The 25,729-nt window shown below is 37.3% G+C and overlaps 1 protein-coding gene across 2 annotated transcripts; it reads left to right on the top strand.

Moving 5' to 3' along the window:
* Positions 1 to 253: 253 nt before the first annotated feature.
* Positions 254 to 25,089, top strand: LOC135622329 (uncharacterized). 2 transcript variants are annotated; one of them, XM_065124091.1, is made up of 14 exons: positions 254 to 748; positions 2,302 to 2,370; positions 2,534 to 2,641; positions 3,815 to 3,880; positions 10,342 to 10,470; positions 13,810 to 13,857; positions 16,458 to 16,564; positions 16,704 to 16,775; positions 18,517 to 18,568; positions 19,452 to 20,041; positions 23,364 to 23,579; positions 23,663 to 23,783; positions 24,378 to 24,520; positions 24,622 to 25,089. In XM_065124091.1, the coding sequence occupies exons 1-13, from the start codon at positions 371 to 373 to the stop codon at positions 24,435 to 24,437; spliced, it is 2,016 nt and encodes a 671-aa protein (XP_064980163.1). In that variant the 5' UTR covers positions 254 to 370; the 3' UTR covers positions 24,438 to 24,520; positions 24,622 to 25,089. The 2 variants fall into 2 exon arrangements, with proteins under 2 accessions (XP_064980163.1, XP_064980172.1); XM_065124100.1 differs by having other exon boundaries at positions 615 to 744; positions 24,622 to 24,761.
* The last annotated feature ends 640 nt before the right edge of the window (positions 25,090 to 25,729 follow it).

A 25,729-nucleotide genomic window follows, 5' to 3' on the forward strand; every position in this document is an offset into this window, starting at 1 on the left:
GACATTTGAACCACGATTGAACTCGATCTGATGTGGCTGGACGTGGCCTCGCCGGTATTCGGTGTCGGCCACTCACGACACAATCGTGGTTCGATCGGTCGTGTCGAGTGAGTTGGTTGTGGTCGACCCGAACTACACCGTTTCTATTCGGTTCGAGTCGGACACGCATCTATCGTGTGCTCTTTCGTCCCTCATCGCCTCGCCGGGGTTCAAGTTGTATAAAAGAAAGAATCCTCCGGTTCGAGTCCGACTCGCATTTATCGTATGCCCTTTCCTCCCTCATCGCGTCGCCAGGGTTTTAGTTCTATTAAAAGAAAGCATCGGGCGCTCGAATTCCTCCAAGAAGCAAGAAAGTGCGCGAGGGCGAGCCATGGACGACGGCGACGACCCGTTCGCCTCCGGCGCGGCGGACCTCGACATGGCCCTCGACCTCGACCACTCCCGCGGCCTCGGTCAGCGGCCGCAGCGGCCCGCCCGCTTCCAGCCCAGGGTTAAGGGCAAGATCAAGGCCGAGCCCTCCGCCGACCCGGAACCCCCTCGCCAGCCTCCTCCAGCCCCAGACCCTGTCAAGAAGCAGGAGGCGGAGGGTGACCCCTCCGCGAGTTCGGTTTCGTCCGCACCTGACGTGGACGCCGTGGCGACTGAAGCGATGGACGTTGATGAGGAGGAGGAGGAGGAGGAGGAGGACTCCGTGGTTCGTGAGATTGGCGTCTTCTTTACCCCGGCTCCTCTTGACGAGGATACGTACGTAAGTGCCACTCTATCGTTCCTTATAATGAAATGCGATGTACGATCTGAAAGTATTGTCGTTCTTAGTTTAGGGTTTGATGTATATGATGTAATCCTTGAATGACAAAGAGCGGATACTGGCGGCTTAGTTCAGGGTTTGCTATTATTAACTAATTCTTGAATCATTAGGTACGATACTGCCATCTTCTTGATGATATAGCTCAGTCATTTAGGGTTTCTTAATTTTAAAGTAACTGCAACAGATTTAGGCATGGGCAAAGAAACATGTCAAGACTGACTGATGACGCATGAGACGGTCCATATATCTTTTTTGTTTTATGGTAATGGGAAGTCGTCGGGAATCTTGACTTACCCGCATCTGACCCAAAATTAAGGGATGTCACGCCTGGCCCTCTGCTTCTCCTGTTAACTCTGTCAAGAAGCAGGAGGTGGCAGGTGATCCCTTTTCAGGAGTCCCCCCCTCGACTTCAGTTTCTTTCACCCTTAATGATTGTTGTGTATTTAAGTAATCTTGAACCATAGGAATGGATGCTGCTGGCTTCTTGATACTATGATCTAGAGTCTTTTCGGGTTTTGTATTTTTTAAGTAATTAAAATGGGTTTGTTATTAAGAATGGGGAAAGAATCACGGTTGATACTTGAGATGGTCGATATATCTCTTTGGTATGCTGTTGATGGTGACTTGTCGGGAAACTTGACTTGCTGCTTTAATTTGACAGTGACGTAACTTAAAGATACCCAAGAATGCACTAGTTATTCAGCCTAACTCCTTTCCTTAAGGTTGACTTAGGTACGATTTCTTCCTAATTGTACAAAGTGAACAGCATTGTGCTTTTTGGACTTGAAAGCCTTGAGTGATAAAAAGGGTTGTTCATGCAAACCAAAGAAAGATTGTCAGAATGTTTATATGAAGATAAATGACAAAGTTTGGTGCATCATTTGCTACCATCGAAGCTCAGCTGGACATGCATCTGGAATTTTGAGTTTATGATGTCCTGCAATCTGTGCAAGTCTTTTTAGGTAAACAAATGGGTGTACTATTTCAATGTCACTGTGGTAATGTTCTGGATAAGCGAACACCTCAAAATGGATAATAACTACTGTTTCTTCCTATTAACTAGTTATTTTATGGGATCATATGAATATATTAATTTTTATACAAAAGAAATGTACTCCAAAGTTTTTACATCTCACTGATTTTGGAGTGACTTCTTGTTTGACAGTAACCGAGTCTCTTTCTAACATCTTAAAATTTGTTATTAATTGATGCAAGGAGAAAGGAAAATTTTCTTAAAACCTTAGACAGGCTTCAATGCTGGTGTATGCTGATTACTACATCAGAGATAATCTTCTTATGCTTCTAGGACGGTCTTGTAAAACATTCGTGAACAAGATATTACAATGAAGGACAAGAGAACAGTCAATCATAAAGCTAAGATAACCTATGTTATGGTTTCATGTCTTCGGATGGTTTTGATTTCATCTTAAATGAATACAGTGTTCAGTTGTCTTGATTTCATCATCTTAATGATGTTTGTTTTTCTTTTTCAGCTTTATGTTATGCAATATGTACTTAGACCTTCTTGGCGGCCATATGAACTGAATGAAAGGTGTGAAGAGGTAGATTTCCACTTCGTTAACATTTTCCCTGATGCATATGAAATGTATTTTATTTTCTTTGTTCTGGGTTTGTGATGCTATATGCATCTTTCAATGTTCTTATGTGGGTAGATTTTTGGAAAATCGTGACAGTCTCACTATTGACTATTTCTGTTGTTTTCAGGTCCGAGTGAAACCAAAAGAATCAAAAATTGAAGTAGATTTTAGCATTGATGCCAATAGTGAAAATTATGACCAAGATGCAGCTGAGCCCCTACGGTTACAGAAGCAGGTATAGAATTATGTGACTGTGTATCTACTTCTTTTGCTCATTACTCGCACAACTCGCCATATATATTGCTGAAATGCATATAAACTAATGGCAAGCTCTAAGACTGGTATATTCTACAGGTACAATCTGACTTCGACTTCTCATTTTTGTTTTAATCTTTTCATGTAGTATATAGATGCATTAAAGTATTTACTAATAGCTCTGTCTTTGACCTTAACTTGATCAACTTTCTGTATTGAAGGTTAAGAATCTCTCTTCTCGACTTTCCATAATGGTATACCACAATATAATGTGAAAGTAGATGCATTTGGCCATAATTGATATCATCTGTTTGATATCATTATATCAAATGCTTGTAGCTGTTAAGATGCAGGTTAAGTTTTAGTGGTACATTGATAACCCTCAAGATGTGTTCTTGATGTCTGTGTTTACATTCACTTTAAACTTTTTATATTTTCTGGGGATAAGCATTTTTCTTATATGTGCCTGGAACTAATTTTTGGTTGATTCATTGAGATAATTGAGTGAGATGCCACCATGCTGAAGCCTGTTTTCTCTATATAATATCTCAATATTGATAGTGTCTGCAGAAATTTAATCGACTGAAATGACCACTTGCTGGTATATTTGTACTAGTTCTCTTGTTTTGATTAGCGTAGTCAGCAGTCACCACCTCTATCTCTGCACAGCATTGGCAAGGCCTAGCGATACCAGTCACTGATTGGCATTGGGATGTGCTGAGGAACATGAACTCTTTGTGCACCTCCTTTTTTTTCTTTTCTACAATATTTTCTTCTTGATGTATAGCGCTGGGAACAATTGACATGCCAGCCACCACTTGGCATTAGGGCATGCTATAAAATGTGCATTCCCTGTGGACTTTGTCTTTTGGTGTTTTCTACTTGAGTACAATTGAGATGCTCTTTGTTTGTAACTTTTGATGTATATCATAATATTTCATGTTTCAAAGAATGATATTACATGTCTAAGGTCATTCATTGTATATTTATCCCAACTTTTATTGCACGACCAAAGTTGTTTCTGTGGAACTTTGTGCTGTCTCACATTGCTTCAGGTCTATTGCCAGATTATGAGTATAGTGATATTTGCAGGTTGTTAGATTTCCATTTGGACATTTTCTTTAATCCTTTTTTTTTCATGATTTTTTTTCAGACATTGTCATCATCAATTGCACCTTTGGTAACTAGCTATGCTGTTGGGATTTTGAGAGGCGACCAGGTAACTCTTATTGCTTTATTCACAGTGTGATTTTTTGTTCTATGTAGACGTATGATAAAGCCCCACTGTGAATTACATTTGTATTTTTCTTTAACAAAGTTCAAAAGTAAAAATTTGTATATGCCTCTTGATTTATTTGTTGTGCATGTGCTTTTTAGTATGGGAGCATTTGGTTGCTTGCAACAGGAAATGACTGCAATTAGCGGTTGCATGAAGCAAATGCTACAAATAATTTGCAGGTGCAGCTATTTGGATGCCCACATGCATAGTTGCTTTATGTAGTTGCGACTATGTAGTGAGGCTTATGTAGTTGCTTTATGTAGTGAGGCTTATGTAGTTGCTTTATGTAGCTACAAAGCAAATGCTACATAGTTGCTGAGGCTTACATGCAATGTGTGAGAGTGGGCGACATAGGAGGAGATAGTACTGAGAGGGAAGAGAGATCCAAATTTAATTTTGAGTTGCAAACCAGTCTACAAGTGTAACATGTGGCATTTCAGAACATGTCCACTTGTATCTTGTTGGAGTTTAGTTGCATGTAAGCATGTTGCAAGTGACTTGCTTGCAGGCAAACAAATGCTTTTAAGTGTGCTACTTGCTGCAAAAAGACTCGCAGGCAATAATTTACAGGCAATTAGATGTCCCTCCGTCCATATTAGGTGCCTTTGAAAAGGGCATGCATCAATTTTTTTTTTTAATTCCTAAGGGGGTGCTTATGGAATGATACTTTTAAGGGGCTAACTAGAAGTTTCAGAACTGGGTTATGTCAAACATAACCCGTTCGTTATTCTTTCATCTGATCACTTCTTGTCATTCCTCTATGCTTTTCAATTGGACCATTGTTCTAAGTTGAGGCAAGTTTGATTGTTTGTTTGTTCTAGATAGTCAGATCATCCTTTTCCCTTCACTCTCATACATCTTAATATCCTCCAATGTTTCGTCCAAATTACTTCAAGCCCTTTATAGTATTGCTCTCGGGATAACTTTCCCAATACACTAATATGCAGGTTATTGTCGATTGTCAACATCACAATTTCTCTACCCTACTGTCATGACTTAGTTGGTTTTGTCTAAATCGTGTGGCACCTTTGCATATTTGTTCACAAAGGGTCAGCCTCTCCGAAACCTCTTATGGTCCCATAAGGACCTGTAAAGGAGAAGACGGGTTATAAGAAACATTTAACTCGGGATCCCACGAACAGACATTTCAGCAAACACTTGATAATCAATGCAAATTACAAATATCGACTCCGTAAGCTCTGAATCGTTACGTGATAAAGGGTCTAAGGTGGTCTGCCACTATCAAAAGTCCCCACATGATACTATTGTGGAATAAGGCAATGAACCGATCCTAGACAATGCCTCAAAGGTCCATTTAACCATGTGCCATTTGGGTAGCTCCACGGTGTTCTGTTGGCTAACACTCCGCATCATTCTGTGGAGCTAAAAACCCCTAAAATGACTATCTAGGTGGCTTATTTTGGGGCAGTTTTGCTTCTGCGCGATAGCTATACATAACCTGCATTTATAGGATTGAAGCAGTCATAAAAGCCAACCAAAATGGTGTTGTCAAGCCTATTGGTAAGTCCTTTACATATTGTGCAAAGCATGAACAAAAATCGAAAGACACGGGCATACACAAATATTACATCGAACACCTTGGTCACATATTTGTCCATGACATTCTCTCCCCTTATTCTTTCTATATCCTTGTCGAAGCCTTTCCAGATGCTTTATCTCCTCGCCTTTGCTAAATATTCAATCTTCTGCTTTAGTTGTAATGCACCTCCTTCGACTTCTAGCTGCTCTCCAACGTTGTTATTGAGTAGTCAAACTTTAATCCATCACGTTGCTTCAACTTACCAATGACTTTGACTCTGGTGTGAGGTCGATCAAGTTGTGCTGATTCTTGTTAGTTCTTATGGATCCCTCAAATGAAGGAAAAGACATTACTTGTTAGGTGCCCGTCTCTCAAACGTCTCGCGTTGCTTGAACTGGGTGGATGCTTGTTGGAGCTTTAACGAGCATCGCATCGCATACCTTGAAGTTTTGAGCTCTTTCCTCCATAAAATTTGTCCATCGATTCCTCTTTTTCTTAGTTGTCGCCTCCAAGTAGGTTCACATTGCTTTCTCTTTTGATTGTTGTTTTTATTGGGAAATGAAGCAGATAATTTACTCATGGCAGAAACGATCACCATTAGTGAGGATTTTATAACTGTTGTCGTTCACTAAGTCTCTTCGAAGGGTCTCTGAACATGTGTAGAGCTCCTCTATTGGATAAATAAGAGAATTGGGGTATTCGGTTTCCCCCATTCTCTTAAAAGTTAAGAGGGCAAATGTTACTGGATTTCACTCGCCTCCTCGAGGGTTGTACGTCATTCATCAAGCTGGCTATTAGCCTTTACTTGCTCTTTGCTTATGCTTTTGAAGCACTCAAAGTGTTTGCACTCGTTGCGTTGAGTTAACTACCGCAATTCTCCTCATTGCCATCAAACTTTTGGAATACAAGAAGTTTTGCCAAAAAGAGCAAAATTTTGCTTCAACTTAGAGTAAGTCTTCGATGGTTTTGGTCGCCTCTGGGATTGTATTGTCTCCTCCATCGTTTCTGTCGCCTACTATGAGTAGAAAGGTATAACATTGAGTACTGCCTACTTCGTTCCTTGGTCGAGCACTCTTGCATCGACCCCAAGTCCCCCACTTATGGCTATCTTGATGAGAAGCCTGTTAATATCGGTCTTTTGAAGTTCCCTTCTACCTTGTCTAGATACTCGGAGTTTGCCTTTGCATTCTCCACCTACTTGGCCCCCTTTCATGGTCATGCGCTCTATCTCCATGAGAGCAAGGGATCGATGACTTCACAGAAGTCTCACGTCTATGGTACCATGGTGTTGCCATGCCCATAGCCCCACTATCCGTCGCCTCACATATGTGTCTCTTTCTTTGCGATCGGTAGATCCGCCTCTGCGGCACTATGATACTCCTTTAAGTCCACCTCAATCCTAAATGATGCTTGATTTTGGGTAGCTAAGTCCCTCTGGACTTGTCATCGCTTCCTCGCCTCTTTCGATTACCTGCTTCAACATCTCTGTGTTCTTTGAGTAGTTCCCATTAGTCGATGGAAAGACAGACTGTAACTCTCATGCATGACCTTCGTTATGTTGCAAGGCTCACGTCGATTTTGTTCTCCTTTGTGTCCTTGGTAGCAACGTTCGCTCGCCCGAATTTGCTATTCGACTCGTCGAGCTCCCTCAAGTGAATATGAGCTCTAGAGTAGTTTAACTGTCCAGCAACTCCGATCATACCACTGTATGATCAAGCTTGCCCCCGCGCACCGCCCCACCCCCCCCCCCCCCCCACCCAATTGTTGGGACTCCTAGTACTTGTACTCGGAACCCCCCTCGGTGGTACACTACCCTTATATACAGATGAGTAAGGTTTTCATTTGATATAAAATTCAGTGCACGCATGGGAGACCCGCCTCTACGATATCATGTTATTCACTCTTTGAATCCATAGCTCTTCTTGTCGTTGTGTTGCTCACTGAAGTGGAGCTCCTAGTAGTTCCTTATTATACCTCCATATGATCAAGTTCCTCACGAGACTTCTCTCATGTGTGTCGTATTACCTCAAATTGTTCCACCATGATCCGCTACATCATATCGCCTCTTGGTGATATCTCCATTGCATTCTAATCTTTGTGGGATGAACTCAGACTGTAATCTTTCCATGTGTGATCTCCGCTAGAACGTCGCAGGGTTTTTGTCACCTCCGATTGTGTTTGCTCCCTTGGTAATCGACCTTCGTCCACTCGCTCTTGGGTCACACAGGGATAAAGCGTAGCTCTAGGATAATTCGTCGCTTAGCAGCTCTTTAACTTCATTGAAATTGGTACACCATTGTCTAGATCCTGGGCCCTCACCCCCAGCATAATCTTCGTTGCGCACAGCTTCCTTTACAGCAACTCGAATGACAACACTATGATATATTTTTCAAGAGTACTTGCTTTTTGACCTGAACTTTGTCTCTGCAAGTTATTGTCTTAATCCCTTCATCAATTGCTTCGTTGGGATAAGGTTTATGTGCCTCGAAGCTCCCTTTGACTTTTGTATCATGCAAGATGAGTCTGCTCCATCAGAACGAGGGACCCATGGAACATGATATCACTCTTGCCTCTGTAAGAGTTCATATCCTTGACCTTTGTCCAAGGAAGGTTTCGCGCTTCTGCTCTATGTTTCGTATTCTATGTTGACTCCTTTCATACAGTTTGGGCACTTCACCAAGTTTCACTCATTGTTTTGTTCCTCGGTTTGTATTGAGTTGATGGTGGCCCTTACGCCCACCATTTCACAGGTTAGTCCTCCGTTGAGTTTGATCTCCACATCAAGTGTGCCTTTGTTTGGTATTGCCTAGGGTTGCCCCCTCATTTGATCTCGTTCACTAATGCATTATCTCGTGCGAGATCATGTGACGACTCTTCGCCACTCGTTTGGTCTATTGAGCTTTATGGAGCTGTCATCTTATGGTGCCCTCCCTCAACATGTGTGGTTCGTTACATACGATTCTCTCTCTAGAGAATTGGGACTATCCCTTCTGGATATTTGTCCTGCTGGAGCAACTTTCCATTTCACATAATTTCCTTTGGAAGTTTCGTAGACCACCATCTCCTTATACTACTTCACATTGTTGAACAAACTATGCTTTGCTTCGCTATCATAAACACACTTTTTAGATTGCGAGTCTTTGTCAATATAGGCCCCATTGTGCCTCTTAAGACCTAGTAACATGCTGAACCTATTGCACACTTTAGCCTCCTACGAGCGTATCCTTCCCATGACGAAGAAAAAGTTTCCATACTCCATGACATCGAGTTTCGATCATCTTGGGATGGCCACAGAGCATACAAGCCCTTCCATAGATATTGAATTCTTGGAGTTGGCAATTTCCCTCACCTTTATGAGCTTTGCATAACTATTTCATTCGCCGAGTAACTCATCTCTCCTTGCATGGTCTCATCCTTTACCAAGCGCCCTCGCTTGCCTTGATCGCCGTTAAGTATGGTTTTTAACATCGAGCCGTAGCTCGAACTCAACCACCCAATCTTTGTGTGCTATGCGTTCTTCCTAGCTTGGTTGTTCTCATGGTGTCTCTCACGCGGAGGGTTAGTCATTCCTCTGAATGTCAATCTTAGATATCAGCTCCTCTAGGTGACTCATTTTCCTACGTCTCTCATTTCCCTCAAATGGTCGCGCATACTGGCTGCCCTCAATGTAGCTTTGTTAGGTCCCTCACGTTTGTATGTCAAGTGTTTCTAAGTTTGCTAGTCTCGCTCTGATACCATGTGTCATGGACTTAGCTGGTTTTGTCTAAGTCATGCGACACCCTTACGTGTCCATTTGTAAAGAGTCTGCCTCCCCGAAACCTCTTATGGTTCCATAAGGACCTGCAAAAGAGAAGATGAGTTAGAGGAAGCGTTTAACTTAGGATTCCACAAGTAGGTATTTCAACAAATACTAGATAGGCCATGCACATTACAAACATAAACTTCACAAACTTTGATCGATTGCGTGACAAAGGGTCCAAAGTGGTCCACCGCGCTCAAAAGTCTCCACAAGTGCCCACATGACACTATTAAAAAACAAGGCAACGAACCAGCCCTAGACAATACCCCAAAGACCTATCCAATCATGTGCCCCCCGAGGAGCTCAAGTGTGTTGTACTGGATGACACTCCGCATCATTCTGTAGAGCTAGAAAACCCTTTAAATGACTATCTGGATGGCTTGTTTTTGGGCACCTTTGCCTCTGCACGATGACTGCACATAATCTGCATTTACAGGACTAAGACGATCACAAAAACTAATCAAAATGAACTGTCAAGCCTACTACAAGCCCTCTATATGCTGTGTAAAGCATGAATAAAAATCGAAAGACGCAGACATACACAAACATCAAACATTATATTGAACATCCTGTGTACAAATTTGTCCATGACACTATGCTATCAAAGATAGGTTGTTTATCCAAGAATTGTAATATAAGTATGGAAACTAGATCATAAGTTACAATTAGAAGGATTTTTTGGTTGGCTGATAAAGGGAAACCCGGTGTGGTCAATTTGAACAGTATATGGCAACTAGCAAGGAAAAATTTTAGTACCTATTTTGAAGCTTGTTAAGAAAGGATCCCAGTCTCTCAAAACTTTCTACAGGATAATCTTGCATGTTCTGAGAAGACACCGAAGTCCAACTATTTCATATGTCACCATAAATATAAAAATATTTAGTAATTCTACGTTTGTTAGCTTCATTGTCATCCGTTCTAAGTTTCTAATTTGCCCTTTTCCATTTATATTAAATCGATAGAAGCAGTTCTCACTAATGATTTACTCATGCATCTCTGAGAACAGATGCTTATGCAATATCACCTGTTCTTTTCCCTAAGATATTTTGTTCTGTCTTGCAGCTGCACTTAAATCCTATTCATGCAGTTGTGCAGCTTCGACCATCAATGGCACACCTAGATACTGGGCTGCAGAAGAAGAAACACAATGCACAAAGTGCCGAATTGAGCACTTCCAATGATAATTCCATGGTGATTTTCTTGTTGGCTATTGACTCCTCTTCACCTGGTTAGCTGGCCTTAACTATAAAGTTCTTGAAAAGGGCCTTTGATTTTTCTTTTACCATTTCAAGGATTCCCTTGGACACCTTTTTTCGACGCGTTATCACTTTGCATTGCATGTGTCATACAAAACTAAGGGTCTGCTTACTGTAAAATTAAGTTAAGGGAAAATTCCTATCTAGAAAATCCTTACCATAATAACATGCTGATTCTCAATCTTTGAGAGTTTGCTCATGACCAACTGCTAATGTATCACAAGGTGGACTTTGCTGATATTGCCTTGCAATCTGAATTTCAAAATTTTAATATCGTATATATTTATGCTTTCAATTCCTACATTATTACGTTGTATCCTTGGATTCCTCTTCTTCTATCAACTACACTAATAACTGTGTTGTTTTGACTTGAATATGGAGCATTGAATGTGATATTGATCCGAGCATCTGGTGTATGTGGTTTTCTAGTTTAGGATACAAGGATTTAAGTGTTTGAATTCCATCTACATGGTGTGGAGACTGGTTCAAATATTTAAGTGTATTTAAAAGTTAGTAGATACAAATAACATTATTATATATGTAGAAAAATAAATTTTACTCTATTTGTATAATTTAAAAATAAGTGTAACTATTGTTATATTAAAAGTTGGCTAGACAAGTTTCAAATTAATTCTTAACAATTGTTTTTTTCTCTTATCCATTATATATCTTTGAATAAACTGATTTTAAAAATATCTTTTTATTTGAAAATATCGTAGATATTATTAAACCCTTCTCTAGTTAACTATTTTCATTTCTAGTCGTGTTTATTTAAAAGTGTGTTGCATTTGTATCACAAATCTCATGAGATTTAAATCATCTGAAATCTGTGTGTCATGTGAAAACATCAAATCCACCCTCTCTCTTATCTGATTGATTATAGTGTAGTAGTGCATGTGTGCAGACAGTTTGGTTCAGTTTCAAAGTTCTCAAACTGAACCGAATGTATATTTTGCAAATATGTTACCAAACAAATATACTGGAAAAAAATGAACCAAACCAAATTGAACTTAGTTCTGTTCTCTGCAGTTATTTATTAGGTTTGTACTTCCAAAATATTATGCTATATGTCATTTACACGAAATATAGTATAATGAAATTAATTGTATATCTATTATATATTAATTAAGTTTGGTTAATATTATGTCAATATTTGTAACAGCGGAATATTCTTTTGTATTTCAGATGCATATAGCATGTTGATATCATGTTCAGTTTGGGACAGTTCATATAGTTCTTATGAATTCAATTTGAACCGACTCTGAAGTCATTTAGTTTTTAAATTTTTTAACTGAACCAAATTGAACATTGTAGACTTGGCAACATCATAAAGAGCAGCAACTGCTGCTGAGGTATTACTCCTCTTTTGTGTTCCCTCTTTTTGTTCCCTTCCTTGTATTGTTTTCCTGCTGTGTGGCCCCGTGTTTCTTATTTACTGGAAAATGACATGGCTGGAATTGTTTGGGATTTAGCTGATCACATTCAACCTTGACTATACGCAACACGTATCCCATGCCAGTGCCCATGACATGTAATTTCAATGTGAATGGTATGCTGGAAGGCTTATCAGAGCATGATAGCATGTGGAAAATGTAACTACAGGGAGCATGTCGGTTATTGCGACAAACAAGCCTTATTTTGAAATTCAAATTCAAATCTTGAAATCCTTTGGTGGCATCTTATCACGACATGGTTCAATGCCCTATTCACTGGCCCAGGATGTCTAAGCCCAATTTAATAGTAGTTTACCCACCAAGTTCTTATAAGTTAATTTAAGTTTTTGTTGTCTTTCAATCTGAGACTAAATCAGGATGTTACAATCTTTAATATTCAAAGGCTTGACATCGTAGTTGAGGCCCAACATAGTCTAGGATGAGATCCTAGTATGTATATGTGATTCCTTCCTTACCCTAGTGGTAACTTTATGCTGTGACGTGCCCTCTAGTTCTGTCTAGTCTTTTCCTACTCGAACCTCTTTCCATATCTGATATTGCCATTGGAGATAATGCATTAGTGGTAACTTTATTCACTATGATACCATTTGTCATGACTAGCCAATTAATTTATTGACTCTGAACCACTGGTCCAAAATACTTAACCCCAAGTTAGTAATAATACACACATCAGTTCCTTGTTAGTCAATCTAAGTCTTTGTAAATCTTTGTCCACTTCTGTCATGGAGATTAAATTAAGTTGTTACACATGTGCTTGTCTTGTCTTACATCCTATGCCAAAGCAAGCTTGTTATATTCTTATCACATGTCTACCATGGAGTTTCTTCAGCTATTTTTGTCATTGTATTTATTGGATTTGAGTTTGGATTTATTTTGGTGATACATAAGTAGTCTACAAAAGTTTAACATACTTGGACAGTCTTAAATGACTGAATTGGGCACTAGACTTAGCATTGCTTTGACCTATCAATACCTTGGTATGTGTGCATGTCATAATCTGTGACATACAATTTTTTTGTGATTTTGCCCTCTCACCAGTGAAGGTGCACATTCCATGATCTTGATAGACTGAAAGATTTGGATCTCGACATGGCACTGGAAGGCACTGGAGACTTCTTGTTGTTGATAGATCTCAACATGATGCATCAACTTCAGACTTATTTTTCTGCTGCATCTGTATTGCATTTTGGATCTTTTCTCAATCTTTTTGGTTGCTTTTGTCATCAAAGTTCCGCTATAAATCTAGCTTTAACCTTTTGCCTTGGATATTCTTATATCTTCATCAAAGGAGTCTCTGTTACTTGATATTTTCATCATGTTATTCATAATAATTATAAAAGAAAACATCAGTTAGGCTTGAGGAATTATCTGCTTCTTTCTTTAGTTTCTTGTTTAAAATTCACCAGAGTCATACATTATAGTTGCCATTAGTTTCTTTATCCTTTTTATAATTTTTCTCCATATAGTTCACTTATTGGACAAAGCTTGTTAAACTTCTGGTAATGTAAATGTGGTATGTCAGTGATCTATAACTTAGAAAGACTTGGCAAGTAGTTTACATAATGATTCTGTATTACATTTACTTATGACATTTTAACCCAATAGGTTTTCCGTATAAAGCTGCTTTTATTGTTAGCTGATCGGTTTGACATAACTTGTTCTACACTTATTGGGGCACTTGTATCTGGTTTTGTAAGAGATTAAGACTCCCCAAGAACACTTCTGTTTGCTCATTTTATTGCTTCATCAACATTTAAGCTAACTTAATCAATGAACTAATTTTGTTACCATACTTAAATTTTTAATTTTTTTCTTTACAGGGAAAGTTGGCTTCTGTGGGTTCAGATGAAAAAATAGAAGATGACGAGGTTAGGAAGATAAATATGATTTCTTGTATCTTTCTTTTGATGATCTTTCATAGACAAACTCTTTTGATCTGTCAACATTGAAGTTCTTATTTGTCTGAATTTGGTTATTTGTATTCTATAATTCATTAATCTTATAAAATTTTAAAATATGAAGCCTCACAAATATTGAGCTTAAATTTGCTAAAGCAAATTGTGCAAGCAAAATGCTCCCTTTCTCATAGAGGGAAGGGATCCTTCACCTATGGTTCTGCCCCCCATCATTGTGGTTTCTTGATTCTACATTATTTTATCTCAAAAAGCTACTAGCATGTCCTATAGCTGCATATAAACTATATCTTAGGAGCAAAGGATCGAATAGATGGTAAACTAGGAAATCCTGGAGGGAGGGGGTAGGAAACGATATTGGTAGGAATAAATTCATAAGCATTCTAGAGGAGAAAGAAAATATATCAAAGGCTAGCTGACCAAAAAATAACTTTGTTTTCATTCATTAAGAATCCCTCAGTTTTTCTTTGCTAAACTATAAATACATTAAAGTTCCGAGGAGGTTTACACCAATGGTTCTTTCAATAGGAAAAATAGGTGCATCTGTACCTTTCAGATTGGACCAACCTACTGGAATAAAGTTCCAACTTAATATCAGATCTGAACCTTGTTATGCGAAATAAAAAACAGAATTGACTTATTTCTAATTTGAACAAGCTAAAATCCAACCTAGACTTGTTGAGAATTATAACTAAAGAACAGTTATTTGACACAAACCCTGACTGCCTCATTGCTTGAGCTGTGCAATGTTGTGCCCGTTTGATCATGCTTCTGGTTGTGAGTATATAAAATATCCTACTGATATTTTTTTTTCAGGTATCAGTCTAAATATACATTATAATTGTAAAAAAATATTATATTATATGATGAGTATAAAATGTATGACTTTTTTCAAGTTATTGATTATCATTAGTAGACTTTATACAGTTGTTGATCAGGTGTAACCATATGTCTTATACAACTATTGACCAGGGATTAGTTGACCGAACCTTATGCTACTGTTGTTTGGCCACCCTGAAACTGGCAATATCGGGATCTCTTCAACATCGCAGAACACCAAACAGGCTGGTCAATAGGGCTTCTAACAGCCTCAATAGAAACCCTATCCTCAAAGCTTGACACATCACACAATACAATATCAAATTACACACCTTAAGAAGGTACAGGAAACTTGTTGGACCATTACTTACCAATCTGACCAAGGATCGTACCTATACATACTGGTTGGTATCCTTTTTTTATTATTACTTTTGCAGTTATATTGGATGGTGTAGTCAGTGTACCATCTGGGATACTGATGCTGTAATGATCGAACAACGTGTCAAAACCAGTATTGTGTCAAGATTTTAAACCTTGTACACTACAAAAAAATTGAAATGTGACTTCATATTGTTTTCATAATTGAATTTGAAACATTTCAGTGCTTTCTCAATCATTCATCCAATAGTTGATTGGACGTTCAAAGACACTTCACCACTTTGATTTTGTTTATGTGGACTTTGAGTTTGAGTTGAATTTGCATGTGTTGATGGGCCCAAACCAGTTGTCAATTTTTTAAGATTTAACACGTGAGGGATTATTCTTCCTTAATTATCAAATTGATTATTATTTTCAATATTGAGTTAGGTGACCAAAACTCAACAACACAAATATAATATATTAGGAAAATCCATATGCATACATGTTTTGACCCAATGCATGATTTGGAAAATATGCATTTTTTTTATATATGCAAAATAAAAAAATTAAACACATTAACTTTGAGACTTTAAATTCCAATACTTTTTTTGGTACAAAGGGGACTATATTTATATATTGTGACATTCTTCTATAGCTAGTGTTATCCGATCAGTTCGTAGATTCAAATAGGGCTTGCAGGTATGGTGGCTGTTTTTAGCTTCCTGCAACCCACTGTAGTACTTGACTGCTGTATTAATTTATGTATACTCTTTAAAAAGAAACACTTCAACTTGGAATTGTTTCTTTAAATCTATTTAAAACCAAATCATGAATCACTCTTAAATCAATAGCAAAAATTTACTCGACTGTTATACAAATGATCCTAAATCAACTTGATATAAGAAACTAAAAGGTAAGCCACATAAATTATCTGATACGAGCCCTGGTACCACCGGGCAAGGAAGGATGAGTTGGAGGTTCTTTAAGTATAGTGTTCTGTGTAGTTTGGTTTACTCTATTCTGTAATGTTCACATAATAATACTGATTCTTGTACTGGCTTCATTCCTGTTGTGAACAATTTTGGTTTCTCAAAACTATCTTTCGTTTTGTTAATTTGTGGTTTAACTGGTTTGGGTTTTGGACATGTATAGTTGTTGGGTTCCACTGTGTTTCTTTTCCTTATTGTTAAAAGTATAACTTTCTTGTGTTGCCTCTATTTTCAAGTTTTAGCATCACTCATCATGTCTATCTTATCTTGTACCTTATTAACTGTCATATGTGATCTACTTATCGTGGATTTTTTGTACCTAAATTTTAGATTATTTTTTATTTTTATATTAAGATGGTTTTTCTTGTTTGTTTCCAATTTGTGCAGCCATGGATCTCACTGGAATATCATGCTGTTGATAGTCACTTTACTGAGAGATACCACCGTAAAATGGTTGCAGAAGCCAAAAATCAAATTCCATTTATGATGAAACCGTAAGGCTTCTATTTAGCTAACTACTAAACAAGTATTTTTCTGTGTTACTCTGTTTCCATTACTTGTTTCGAGGTGTACATTGATTTTCCTATCTGCATGTATGTAATTTTGACCATTGTATTATAATTGTTTGTTCAGATCTGATTATGCCAACTCATTGTGCCCTGGAGCATCTTCTGACAATAAGAGAACTAAAGGTCCTTCACGAAGGTAACACTTCTTATCAAATGATTTCTTTTGCATGTGTACACATTCAGAGTGAGGCATTGTCTGATTGTTTATATTAGCTTCCATTGGTTTCATTCACCATATAGTTTCATCAATTGTGAAGATTCTAATTGCCTTTTATTATATCATAACTATGGTGTGGAATGTTTAATGTTTTAACTAGATTACTAGTTCAAGACATGCTTGCATAGTCATGTAAATATATATTTGAGAAAAAAAGGACATCAAATCTAAATTTTTTCTAAACTTTAATGCATATTGAATCTATATGTTGACATACAACAAACAGTGAATATATGCAAGGAATTACTTCCGTGCCCGGACCTGTATGGGTCTGAGCAGTACTGGTGATACATACTGCAATACTGTTGGAAAGAGAGAGGAGGGTAGGAAGAAGGAAGATGGAGGAACAAGAGGAGGCTGTGGTGGAAAAGGAGTAGATCTATTGGACCATGCAGTAGGTGCGTGGGCAGTGGCGGGCGCGGGGTGGTGGTGGAGAGATGCTTACGAGCAGCTGTGACTTGTGACCCTCACGAGTCCTAGCAGTTGCTGTCGTGATCCAGTTTAAGTGGTTTGGGCTGCATATACATATGGAATCGGACCGCTTGGCTTGGGCTGTTCTGTGTATCAATTGGTGGTTGGAATGGTAAATACCGGCCTAACTTGACCGAATTGGTTGGTTTTGCAATCCTCGGATTCATGGACTTTTTATCTATTGAGCTCCATTGAGTGCAAACTGAGAGCTATCAAATTTATGTTTATTGTTAATTTCTTTTTTGTGGGTCTTTCTCTATTCCTCCTTGCAATATCTAATTCTAATCAATTTATTTCATCTAACTGGCACATCTGTAGGTCACCTCTCAGGATCTTCACTCTTGCAGGGTTTGTTTCTTTCTGTTGCCAATGTGATGAGCATTGTTATTATGGCAATACCTTTGCAAGAGTAAATATCTGTTCTAAGCAATTTTTTATGGTCCTCTAAGCACCTTAAAAAGGGTTCAAAACTGCTGAACTTGCCAATTGTTTTTAAACTATGTATAACGACCATTTTTGTGTCAGATTTAGGCAACTAAAAAGGAGGAGATTAAAAATAGTGTCATATAATTCTTTTCTGAAGAGGGATTTTAATATGATATGTAAGGCAGCCATTATGTAGTGCTACATTTTATGCATATGAGTTGTACTGGAACTCCATTGGGCAATTATGGAGTTTTAAGCACATCTTTCAGATGGAGACAAAGGCTGGCTGGAAAAAAGGTGTATGTTTGAAGTATTCAAGTATGTTGAAAAAATATTCAAGGCCTCATCTTTTTTGTTATCTTTTGTTTTCTCTTTCTATTGATTCAACCTTTTTCTCCAACTTTTCTTTTTTCTCATCATTACAGCTTTTGAGAGAAACAACCTATTCAATGCATTGGTGATTTCGTTTGCATGTTTTTGTCTTTTGATGCAATTCTTTCCCATATAACGCTTCCTTTTAGTCAGTTATGTCGGATTCCATGTCAGTGGCATTTTTCATTCTCGAGTTTTTTCTACTACATACTACTGCAAAAGTCACGAAAGCTTCATTCCTCTCTTGCTTTCTTTTATTTTTATTTTTTGTTTGTGTAGACTAATATTTTGATCCAATTTAACGTATTAGAATGTTTTGGTTATATCATCGACAGTTTTTTTATGCCACGAGTTACAATAATGGGAATATTGATTCTTTATCCATCTGCAGGTTATTGCTTACGTTGCCACTGGAAGAACGGTTGAAGAAGTGGCTTTCTGAGGTTTGATCTCCTTTTGTGCCTAGAACTTGTTTCGTATCTGAACATCTAGTATCGTGGGCTCATAGACATATCTGAACATGTGGTAATCTCATTATAAATGCATGTGTATATTATGTATCTCTATATTTTTGGTCATTGCTATCTATATATACAACAGTATTCAATACAACTTGTAGCTGTCATGGTATGACTGCTGTGAGATAATACCGCTAATATTATAGATGCTTGACAAAGTCATTGACACCTTAGAAAAATGGCTTGCATGATTATCATTTGGGTTTCATTTGTGATCTCAGATTAGAACAAGCCAGTTTTTAGGGCTATGTTCCCAAAAACTGGTTTTGTAAGCCATTTGTTAAACAACACAGACAAGAACACAAGATTGTTTATTTTATTGGTTGGAAGTTTATTACAAAACGAGAACACTTATTTTGGTACGCAATATTGTTTGCTACCATTGTTATCCTTCTTCCACCATTACTGCACAGTTTCTGTTTCACTCCTGCTGCTTTGATCGGTTCTCGGTGGCATGATCACCACTCAACATCATCTGTTAGTCACCACACTCTTATCATCAGTGATTGTGATTCCCATTGCCTGTTGTTGATCACTAATATTACCAGTCATTGGTTTTGGATCACTCCACTTTTGAAATAAGTTATCAATTTTCATGTCACCTGTCATTGGCTAGTTATTGGTTGTTGCCACTGCTGCCACTGTCAACCACTATGGCAGAGAGGTTGGTTCTACGACTCTATGACTTAAAACCTGGTCAGTCAGATTGCAAAGGAGAAGCCCTACTATGGCACCAATTCTTGTCTTGTCCAACTCTAATTATTATTCTAACAATGCCTTATCATAATTCATGGTGCTTTACATGCAGGGTTGTCAAATCAACCGCTTTGATGCACTTATGCATCTTGCTCCTGATAGCTCGAAAGAAGATGTTTTGAATGCTTTGCCGCTCTATGCAGTTTTGGTTCAAGGGTTGTGGGTTTCTAAGAGCACTTTGTTGTATGAAGGGAAAGTCGCTCTGGTTAGAGATTTTATTCTTTCTCTGTTCAGTAGGAATCCCATAATTCACATAGACAAGCTGAAGATGATAAAGTTTGATGGTCTGAAGTCTCTGATGAGCTCATTGGCTGTTGAAAGGCGTGCCTTCAGTGACTGGAAGTTCAAGGAGGCTACTGATTTCTCATTTATAAAAAAATATCCAGATATTGTGAAGAATCAAGAATGTGTTTGGTCAGATATCGAAAAAACTTTACCTGGGTTCTGCAAAAGCATGCCCATGTCAAAGAGTTCTTTAAACCCATCTAGCTCCAAAAGAGTCACTTCAGTAAAAGTTGATGCTGGTGCACATGTAGTCAAAGATAGTGCAGTGAGCACTGCAGCAACATCAATGTCAAGTGAAACACAAGAACATCTTCCAAAGGCTCTCTTGAAAATTTTCCAGGAGAAAAGAATTCGCAGGTAATGCATGCAAGATTTTTTCACTTTATTTCAGGTCTATCTTTGCATAAGTTTTTGTAGGCTCTGGCTATTTTTTACAACATTTATGCAGTATTTTCTAGGATGTTCTTTAGATGTAATGAGAAGTTAAGATGACTTATTAAGAAGGAAAGTGAGCACATGGATTATCTATCAATTCAATTTAAGCTATCTAATGACTTGCCACCTCAAATTAAAGTTCTCTTATTGGCAGTTCATAATATTTAGTTATTTTTTGCAAATAATAAGGGTACTCTTTCCTCTGTTTTGTGTAATGACATTATACAAGTTTGAATTGGTAACATTTGTTTTCTTTGTTTATTTTGCATGATAGTATTATAAGACTGACCTGTGGCTAAACAAAATTACTTTGGACACAAAATGGATTCTATGGATTTCTTTACTGGGAAATTTGGGAAAAAATTCTCTATGGAGTAGATAGATGAGAAGCAATGTCAAGTGAATCGATGTGAGAGTGAGCTGAGGTGGCAACAGATACAATGTGAGTGATAGATGTGCTAGAGCTTAAGATGTTGATGTTGTCATATTTTCTTAGGTATGAGTCTGGTAGACTCAAATTTAATCAGTTTATGATTGATTGGAGCTGATAGCCACAAGGTAATCTGTTTCTGATGCACTCTACGTTAACATGGGGATACAAGGAACATCTACAGACTTGCTAAGACCCACATCGAGGACTCTTTGGGTTGTTCTTAGGTTTAAATTGTTTAGATTTTCTATGCTGAATAATAAACAAAAGGATAATCTTGTTAAAGTTCAGATATCAGATCCTAATTGAAATTAATTGATTGCAATGAAACGGCAATAATTAGAAGAGGAGGAAGGGCGAGGGGAGGGGGAAGAGGGGGTTGGGGTATGGGGATCGTGGGGCTTCAGGAATAGAGTTAAATTTTTTTATGGAGGGACATGATTTGCTAACTACCTCCCATAAAAGTGTTTTGCATAGGACTTTGGTTCAAGTCAAAAAGTGTAACCATCAATGTTTATTAGTTACTCATGTAAATATAATTTCATAAAAAAAATCATGGGGTTGCTACATTTGTGTATATTGAGATACTTATTGTTTCCATTTATCTCTTGAAATATGTATGTCACATATATCACTAGTTGTATACTGATACAAGTGGAACTAGAAAGTGGTGATTTGAGATTATATGGGTCTGCTCAAACAGTTTGATGGAGAGGAAGCTCGAAGGTGTACTGAAAAGATCTTATTTAGGGTGGCAATTTTTTCCATTTGGTCTGGTCCCTGAAAAAGGTTCTGCTTAGATGCCATCATTGGGTCCAAGTTACCTTGTTTGCTTAGAGTGGGCCGGTTCAATTACTAGTTGAATCGGTTCGTTAGTGAATCGGTCTTCTATTATCACTCTTATGTTTTCGGTAGAAAAGAGGTTTCTTTCCATGTCAACATAGTGGAATAACTTAGTTTTAATGACAATGCTAGTATCTTTTTTTTTTTTTCTTCATTGACACCAACACTTGGCTGTTCTCCAATTTCCTATATGGTTGGCAGAGGGGATCTTAGATTATTTAGGCATGGCACATTTTATGTAAAGAAAAAAGAAGAAAGGGAACCTTTTAACTAGGATCCAATACATCCAAATTTGCTTTCATTCTTTAAGACTCCTAAATCTTATGATAAGCGAACTCCTAAGGAAAATTGAAGCACAACAGCCTTTTCATCCTTAATAGCTAGTAGATAATATGAGGCAACTGTTGCAGCATCTCTAACCAACATGTTATTGACTCAAATCAAATAACCAACATAAGACAAGGTCAAGTTGAATCTAAGATACTTGAGAGTTGAACTTGATTCTGACCAAACATCTATCTCATGTAGACCTTTGGTAATCCATGGCTTGATTAGTTTCTTTTATTTAGGATATTATCTTTGAGATGATGTGGTGGTCCATAATAAGATACAAAAGCTTTCTTGCTGATGTTGGCCAACTTTCATATTCTGTGTAATCATTAAGTCGTTATATGTTGGAATTTTCATTGTAGTTGGAAGGATCACTTACATTTAAGCTTATAAAGTTGGCATGTTTATGACTTCTTATGGAGCATATACTGGATTTTCAGTGACAAGAATGATTGACTAAAAAGGCCTCGGGAAAAAAAAGTTGCAAACAGTTCCTTGCCTAATTAGGATTCTTATGTGTTTAAATCACAAAGTAAATTCTTCATACATGTGAATTTTCAATAAGATGGTCCTCCAGATTTTCTTGTTTTCTGTGGTTGATTCTTCTGGCTTTGGTTCTAGATTTATTGGCTGTTTGATTCCGATCTATTTGACTTAACCTTGTTTATACAATAGGTTCTGATCATATTATATGTTAATTTACTAGAACTGATAATAATAGTCTGAGTTCGGATTGATTCCATAGAAAAAGCCAACTAACAATAATAGAGAACTATGATAAGAAAGGAAAAAAGCGGTAATAGAAAATCAGAAGTTGACAATGGCTGTGGGCATAATTTCTGTTTCATATCTGTGCAGGAGTAATTGGCAATGAGAAGTCAATAACAGCCTGTGGTTACACAGTTCTGTTTCTTGCAATTAGTCACCCATCAACTAAATTATTAGTCACCTTTCTACATCTAGTAGAACTTCAAAAAGAAAAGTCGTCAAGGAGAGTGTTAAGACAAAAGCATGTTAAGCAGGCTAAGAACCTGTAGCTTAGGGAAGATAAAGGAGACAGAAAAGAGTTTTGGAAAAGAAAAATCAATAGGTTATGGATCTGAATGGAGAAGGTGAGATGACAAAGGAGATCCCTCACTCTTCAGACAGACCTTGTATGCAAGCTCATAATGATAATTTTTAGTGTTAAATCAGAGTGGTTTTCTGTGAAAGAGTTAATTGTTGATCAATATTTTTTTCTCATGAACTTAGATACTACGGTGAGGTTTATACTTGGGAGAAAATTTAGATAGGAAGTATGCGTTGCAATTAATTTATTGTTAGACTCATTTACTTTCTCCGCTACGCTGCAATTGGATGTATTTCTCAAAGGCCTTAAAGAAATTTTCAATTGTGGGAATTTTCAATTATAAGGTCGGAATTGTCTTACTGAAGAATATTCTGTTCGACTTTCACATTGTTTTGAGTCACAGTCCTCGACTAGATTGTTATTTATATTTTATTGTTATGACCTAAAAACTCTGTAAGAATAGACCTAGCTTTTGTACAATATATGGTATAAACTGCATGAACTTGGACATATTCTCTGATGATAAATTATTTTCTGTTTCCAAAAATTGATTTGGACCTGTGTTCTTGTAGCCTCAACTCGGTTGTCCATGGACTAAGGGAACTAGCAATCAGCAAATCTTTTCGTCCGAGAGATGATTCTAAAATTAAAGCACTGATTAGTGCTGCCAAAAGTGGTGCCTCTGCCCCTGCATCTGAGCTTCAATCTATTGTGAGTCAAATTGCCATGAATGTCCATGGTGTGTATGTATTGAAATCTACTGGAAATCCAGCGCTTGATCCATTAAGGTTGTTCAAGACTTGTTTTACTTACTCTCAGTATCTGGATTTTTAACAATTTGTATTGATAGCAGACCCCTTTTTAAGTGCAGAAATGTCGTCATTGATCTTTTTCGGGGCAAAGAACCTAATGCAAAGATCAATAAGCAGGAGATCCGCATAGCTGCTCAGACTCGTCTCAAGAAGGATATTTCTGATTCGGAGTACAATCAGGTTGGCTAGATAATTTAATATTAAAAAATGAACTTTCTTTTTTGAAAATGCTGATAATATCATATATGCTTTTTATTGCTTGGCATACCCCCATTAGACACTGGGTTCTCTTCATTGCATTTCATTTTTCTTTTCGTTGCTACTCATTTACGTTATTTCTATGCCATTTATGCTTTTTATCGCTTGACATAACCCCAAGACAAATCATCATGATCAACTTGGAGTAATAAGAAGGATTAATAATTGTTGACTTGATTTAATTTGGATCCATCAACTCATTTGGAGACTCCCACAAAAAGGACAACACCTTTGCCAAAGCAGCTAGAAGTAATTGGTGGTCCTCACCTCACCATAGTATATATATCAAGCCACTTAAATTGTGGGTATGTTTATCAAAACTGAATGCTTGTGACTTGAATATACAGCATCGAGAAAGTGAAATCTTCCGTGATATTCTTTCTGTAGGAAGTGTATCTTCTTGTTGTTTTGTGTAGTGGGGCTTGAGTGTCCTTTCCGTAGGATGTTTTTATCGATATTATGTAGGATCTTGCTTGTCTGATGTTTATTTTGATAAGTTCTGTTTGATATATGCAGGTGGTACATGAACTGTGTGTTTCTAGCAGAGGATCATGGATACTCAAAAGTGGTGATTAGTACTTTTTAATAGAAGCATCATGTATACTCCAGAAGCAGTCAGAAGTGAGCATCAAAGATTGTCATATAATGCCTTTTTTTAGGTGTGCTTGAAAACCTTTTTTCCATATGAGTTGATGTTCACTTGTCAACTTCCCTTTTTTTACTTGGTTAACTGAAGATGTTCTCATGCTTGTTCTCTCAGGCAGTATTGTGCTCCTCTAAACAGCAAAGGCGATCAAACTCCTTTTTGAATTTTCTCATTTGTCATCCGTGCAACTACTGGAAAGGTTTTCGCTGCTCGTTTTCCAGATTTTGGTTAGCTCATTGTCCTCAAAGGCGAAGCTTGCTTAACGACTCACTCCCAACAGCTATGCTGTAAAAAATTGATGCTGAAAAGATGGCCGAAACGAGTCCAACAAAGCTCCCCCTAACTTTCAATGGTAGGTTGTAGATAATTGGGAAATGAGTTTGCAACAAAGCTCCCCCTAACCTGTTGATCTGGAGGCATGGCTGATAATGAAGATCAAAGTCTTGTTAGGGTTCTACTGGAGGCTGGAGTTGATGAAACCGAAGGGGAAAAGTTCAAAATAAATGAAACCATCGTTTTTCATTATGTTGATCGATGAAAAAATATATTATCAATATCGATGAAACTCATCAGTTTGCCTCATGTGAACATGGATCGAAAGTAGATAGTTATGGATTGTTTTTGCTCTTAATGTGTTTGTGCAAAAAAGATCAAATTGAAATTGTTAAAAGATGATTAAAAAATATTTTTTTAAGAATATTTTATAAAATATATTATTTTTTTATTATCAAGTATAGAAGTTCACTTGGGTATTGATGATTTGATTGTGAAATTCAATGGATTGTACTATCATTTTTTGTGAATTCAATTGGATTGACAGTTTCAATCATCAAACAAGGACGCACTAGTTGTTTCTTTGGATGCGTTTGATAATAGTAGGGATATATATATATATATATATGTATATATATATATATATATGTATATATATATATATGTATATATATATATGTATACATATACATATGGATATGAATGTCGGCATCTAAGAAAATGATATATAAAAAATATTTATATTGTTAGATGAAAATGAGGAGTACCATTTAAGATAGTATAAACATTTGCTTAGGAGTGCTATATATATGATATTCAGAATAAGCGAAATAATTATTATTAACATGATAGAAGAATAGTAGTTTCTTTGGACGCGTTTGATAATAGTAGTTTGAAAACACAAGTTGAGAGAAAACATTGATATAATAAAAAAGAAAAAGATTTGAAA

This window comes from Musa acuminata, chromosome BXJ1-3 (genome assembly GCF_036884655.1).
Source record: "Musa acuminata AAA Group cultivar baxijiao chromosome BXJ1-3, Cavendish_Baxijiao_AAA, whole genome shotgun sequence".
NCBI classification, from domain to species: Eukaryota; Viridiplantae; Streptophyta; class Magnoliopsida; order Zingiberales; family Musaceae; genus Musa; species Musa acuminata.